Below are 5341 nucleotides of genomic sequence, written 5' to 3' on the forward strand. Positions count from 1 at the left end.
TTCTGCATTAGACAGGTAACCATATAGTTTGCAGACAAGGTGTTAAAATTTTAGCATACATTGTGTTTTTTCAGTTTTAGAAGCACTGAAGCTTCTACAATGTCTATATTTTCAGATTTCAATTGACTTTTCAAAATATCTACAAATTTAACATATGGTAACAAAATACAATACCTTCACAATCATTAGAAACGGAATTTGGGCCAGCATCACCTTTACTTTATTATGATTGCTATTTGTTGAAAGAGCATAGTCTGAATCAAACAAATGCAAGTGAACAATAGTTAACAAGTAGCCGGAATAATTTTAAAGAATTCAGAATTTGAAATTCGTTATAAAATTACACAGTTGTGTTAATTCGCAATTATGTTTATATTTCTGTATTAGGATCCCATTTCACAACTTATTGCATTTATCTATAGACTATTAATTACTGTATAACCTTAATTCCAGAATGTTAATAAAATTCAATTGTATATCTAACATTTCGTGATTATCACGAATATAAACGCATTTCTGTATGATTCTTAATTGCAAATATTTGTATACACAGAACTGCAAGAAGAACTTGGAAGGTCAGAGCTTCTATGCCAAGGGAGGACGACCTTTCTGCAAGGCCCACGCTCGTTAAGAACTCTCTATCGGCAATTCACCTGCAACGCAATGGTCGATGCAATAAGATTGTAGTAAATGTTGCAGCAGTGAGTCTAACAAGTAACATGGGCTTCTCTTTGTTTCCATCGTTGAACTGAGGTATGAATGCAGTGATATGCTTCTAACTACACAGATTTATTAGTTTCATTGGTAGAAAGGCTAATTAATTGGAACGCTTATAAAGACCAAATACCTAAAGTTGGAAAGCCCTTGAGTAGGGTTTTAATTTAAGTCACTTTGAATAGGATTATATTAGAATTAAATTTCTACTTTGCAGTGCCAAGTATTGGATTTCTTTTACATTTACTTCATGTGTCTTAGTTTGCATTACGTAACCTTTTTTGAGATAATGAATATGCCGTATACCGGTACCATATTCTTTTCCTTACCAATATGTGCCTTAGAGAAGAATGGGCTTATATGCTACGTATTAATATTACTAGTGTGTAATTTTTAGTCTGTACCATTTAACGACTCTCAGATGTTTAAGAAACCAAAAATTAAATATTTATGAATTAAATCTCTGTAGTAATTTTTGTGATCAGCAGTGCCTTTATTAAATTCAGGAAGTGAACAGTATAACTGTTAGGAGTACAAGTCGCCAGTAGTGACACCACATACAGTTATTCACACTATCTTATCTACAAATAAGATGTCCTGTGATATACACAAACTGAAAGTTCAGTGAAATATATATTTTTTGAACTTTTAACAGAAACATCAGCATCTATGGCTACTGGCATAATTTGACTTTTGAGTATAATGTTGTATGTGAATATATTGTTATCTATCCAAGCTATAGAAATAATATAATTATTTATCATAATATTGTTTGTTTGTCTCTATAACTTCGCATTTCATACTGTATGAAAAAGATTTGTAGAGTTTATTTATGCGTAAGAGTAAGAAACTTGGTAAGATCCAGATGTAATTCTTAGTTACTTTTCAGTACACTCGAGAGGGATTGAGAAAAACGCAGAAATAAAATGTGAAAACACGAATCTTAAAACCAAGCCACAGTGGATCAGAAGAATATTTTAAAGCAGACACTAGACATTTTGAGTTACGGTTATGAACCAGAATCGACCCGGTAACTTACATATTTGGAATGATCGGATATGTTCCTATTAGAGTTTTTCTCTCCCTTGTTCTATTGTTAAGTTATATTCCCAATAACGTGAATTCTTGAGGTTGCCAAACAATGCTTATTGTAGGTAAGTTCTTTCCCCGTGGGGTAGCTTAGTTTGCAGTATCGTGATGTTGAATTTTATTCCTGTCGATGTTTCACACAAACCACTTCCACAGACATGGATTGTTAGCTCTTATAATCCCGCCTTACTACTTGTTTTGTATTGTAAGCTTCTCCTCTTTGCCATATTAACAACGAAGATATCAGAACATATTATTCAGAATGTATTGTTTTCTCTTCGTTATGTGTTTCATAGATGTTCTAACTCATTGTATCTATTTCAGTTGCTTAATTGATTTATAATGTTGTAAACGAAGGATTAAGTCAGTTCTATATACTTACAGTGAAACTTGTCTTCGCTAGCTTTTTACATAGGATAGCAGGATAACTGCTGGAAAATAGTTCTGACATATTATTATACCAGTACTAAGAAATCATTAAGTGTTTTTCATTGAAATTGCTTACGAAATTCTGAGGTCTCTTAAGAAAAATATTTAAAAATGTTGTGTACAATAAGCAAAAAATTTAACATTTTATAAATTAAAAGATTTTTAGAGAAACTGGTGCTACTATTTTCACCCCATTAATGATAACAAGCAAGCTAATGCATCTATATATTGATAACAAATACATAAGAAGGTAGACTGTGAAGACAGAATTACCATAAAAGACGTTAATAGAGAAAAATGTATGAAACCCATAACTTCACTAGCAAGACTTGAAATAGCATAACAAGTTCCACTGTACCAGTGCTGTGAACACTATTACCATGGTCTTTCTGTAATTTGATCATCGCTTGAATGCTTGCCCAACCTAGTTATGTTACGTTGCATACCAATTACAGTGTTACCATAATGTACTTAAATTTATTTGATTATGAAATGAAGAAAAATGTGTTTCTCTTAGAGTATACATTAAAGTTTATTTGTAAATACAAAGAGAATATTTTATCTTTTATTGTTCATTAATGAAATATACACTGACTGCATACAGTTAAATCAAATTGTGATTGAAGAAATTATGAAAAGAAAGTTGTGTCACTTTTATTATGTATTTATTGTAATGCCTGATGTAAATGAATAAACGGAGGTTTGCAAACAAGCTGGTCGCCTTGGTTCTGCTCTGTGAAGGAATCCCATTCCATCTGGAAAGTGTACATAGTGGTTATTTGGGATTGAGATTTAGAGACTTGATTCCTTCTGATATTCCAACACTTTGAGCACAATTTGTCACCTATTCATATCAGTCCTTCAGTTCACAATCAATCAACTAGGCCTACTTTAATAAAGGTCTGTAAAATCTTAAAAGTATTCTGGTGTTATTGACATTTCTGTTCAATTAAAATTTTACAGTCGTACTTTGGGTTTCTCACACTGATTGCACATTCCTACACATTGCATATCCTTAACATGCTTCCCAAATATTCTACTGTCTCATTGTATGGAATATAAAGAGAAAACATTGTGATCCTGGAAAAATCGATTTGGAAGTTTTTTTTGCGAAAATTAACGTTTTAAAGATTCCTGATAAAAATATGGTTTAAGCATATCGTCTATCTGTGTAATTGGACTGACTTTGTTTCTATTCAGTTTATCCGAGAAGGATGTACATGGAATGTAATATCTAGAGATACCAGTACCAGTACCTAGTTTTCGCAAGCCACGGATTTTTTTTTCAGCAGATAATAGCTAGAATTTTATGTTTTAAGTCCTTCTAAGTCAGTATTGCAAAACTCTTCGGAGAAGCCTAGTTGGCAAGATTTTCTGGTTTACTTGAATGCCATATAAAATCTGGTGACAGTTACAGAACTGTCTGAGTCTATTTCTGGTGGTATATCTGGCTGCAAGTCCACCAATCGTATACTCTGTTTCACTCCCTTCTATCAATAAATATATTGGGTGTATACTTTTCTATAAATAATGAAAGTACTATAGATACATTGCTATTATTAAGTGCAAGATGCAGGATGAAATATTAATTGACGTTAAGTGTAAAATGACACTCCATGAACTATTAGTCATGTCATACCTTCTTATTTCTTGTGTGGCCACTCTTGCTACATTTAAAAGTTTTGATGCTACTTCCTTCCACATGGTTGGATGTTGCCATATTCTCAGAGTCTGATCTGTTGCTGAATTCATTGTTGAACTTTGTGTAAAGTGACGATAGTCAGTTTATGTTGTACAGCATGCATGTTAGAGAAGGCCCTATGGCTTTAACTCTGACAAATTAAATGAAACTATTATTATTATTATTATTATTATTATTATTATTATTATTATTATTATTAATATTAATATTATTAATATTATTATTATTATTATTATTATTATTATTATTATTATTATTATTATTATTATTAATACGTTTGAGATGGGCAGGGCATGTAGCACGTATGAGCGAATCCAGAAATGCATATAGAGTGTTAGTTGGGAGACCGGAGGGAAAAAGACCTTTAGGGAGGCCGAGACGTAGATGGGAGGATAATATTAAAATGGATTTGAGGGAGGTGGGGTATGATGATAGAGACTGGCTTAATCTTGCACAGGATAGGGACCGATGGCGGGCTTATGTGAGGGCGGCAATGAACCTTCGGGTTCCTTAAAAGCCATTTGTAAGTAAGTAAGTAATACTAAAAGAAGCAAGTTAAAGTCATCAATATCAGTCACACAAGGCACAGCCTTGCAACACATTTGACCTCATTTGTTAGAAGGTTACAGTTGACTTTTCATTATCATCATCCTCCTGGATACGTTAAGAAGTTTGATTGAAGATTGATGATGTATCATATTAAACATAAAAAAATTTGATGGCTGCCAAACGCTAAGTCTCCTTCGAAAGATTTTGGTTGATTCCGTGAGACCTTAAGTTTACACATGAACGAATTTCTTATGCAAGATTCTGCTCTGTTTCTCCTTTGTTTTGTTTGTTGGGTTTTCTGTCTATTTATATACATATATATCAAGTGCATTAGGTGCAAAATAAACATCCTTTCCCTAATAGCGTGAACCAGATGCTACCTGAAGGTGGATTTAGACAAATTCAGGCTACAAAAGATTGGTCATTTTTTGTGTCTAAGGCCATACAAATAACTCGAGTGGTACATGTGCCACAATGTGTTACCTAACACTGATGCTTGTCCAGTAATTATTCTTGACTGATTACATTCTATCCTAAAACAACCTAAGTAACGTCTTACATGTATTCTGTGCTCGGATATTGGCCTCCTTAATTACGGTGTAAGAAAACAAGTATAACCTCATTTTATTCACATGTCCATCCAGCATGTGTCAAATTCACTTAACAAGATATCGACTACTGTACCTAGGTCAAGTTCATTTTTCTATTCAATTTTCTGGCCTGTCCCCTTTGCGGTGTATTTATAGTTTATCAATTTAAAATTACTGTAGCCTACTGGTATGACATTTTTGTTTCAATCTGTTTATCAATTCATGACAAAACTATGAGCACCATTTAGGCAAAAAATTTAAATGCAAA

At 32.8% G+C, this 5341-nt stretch overlaps 1 protein-coding gene across 8 annotated transcripts in view; it reads left to right on the forward strand.

Moving 5' to 3' along the window:
- The window catches only part of Zasp52 (Z band alternatively spliced PDZ-motif protein 52), a 195600-nt gene extending 192656 nt beyond the window's left edge, over positions 1 to 2944 (forward strand). For all 8 annotated transcript variants that reach the window (XM_069815456.1, XM_069815455.1, XM_069815454.1 and 5 more), the window contains one exon: positions 554 to 2944. In XM_069815456.1, the coding sequence (XP_069671557.1) occupies positions 554 to 631 (78 nt within the window). In that variant the 3' untranslated portion in view covers positions 632 to 2944. The remainder of the gene's footprint in view (positions 1 to 553) is intronic.
- The last annotated feature ends 2397 nt before the right edge of the window (positions 2945 to 5341 follow it).

The sequence above is a fragment of the Periplaneta americana genome, chromosome 16 (assembly GCF_040183065.1).
Source record: "Periplaneta americana isolate PAMFEO1 chromosome 16, P.americana_PAMFEO1_priV1, whole genome shotgun sequence".
Taxonomy (NCBI): Eukaryota; Metazoa; Arthropoda; class Insecta; order Blattodea; family Blattidae; genus Periplaneta; species Periplaneta americana.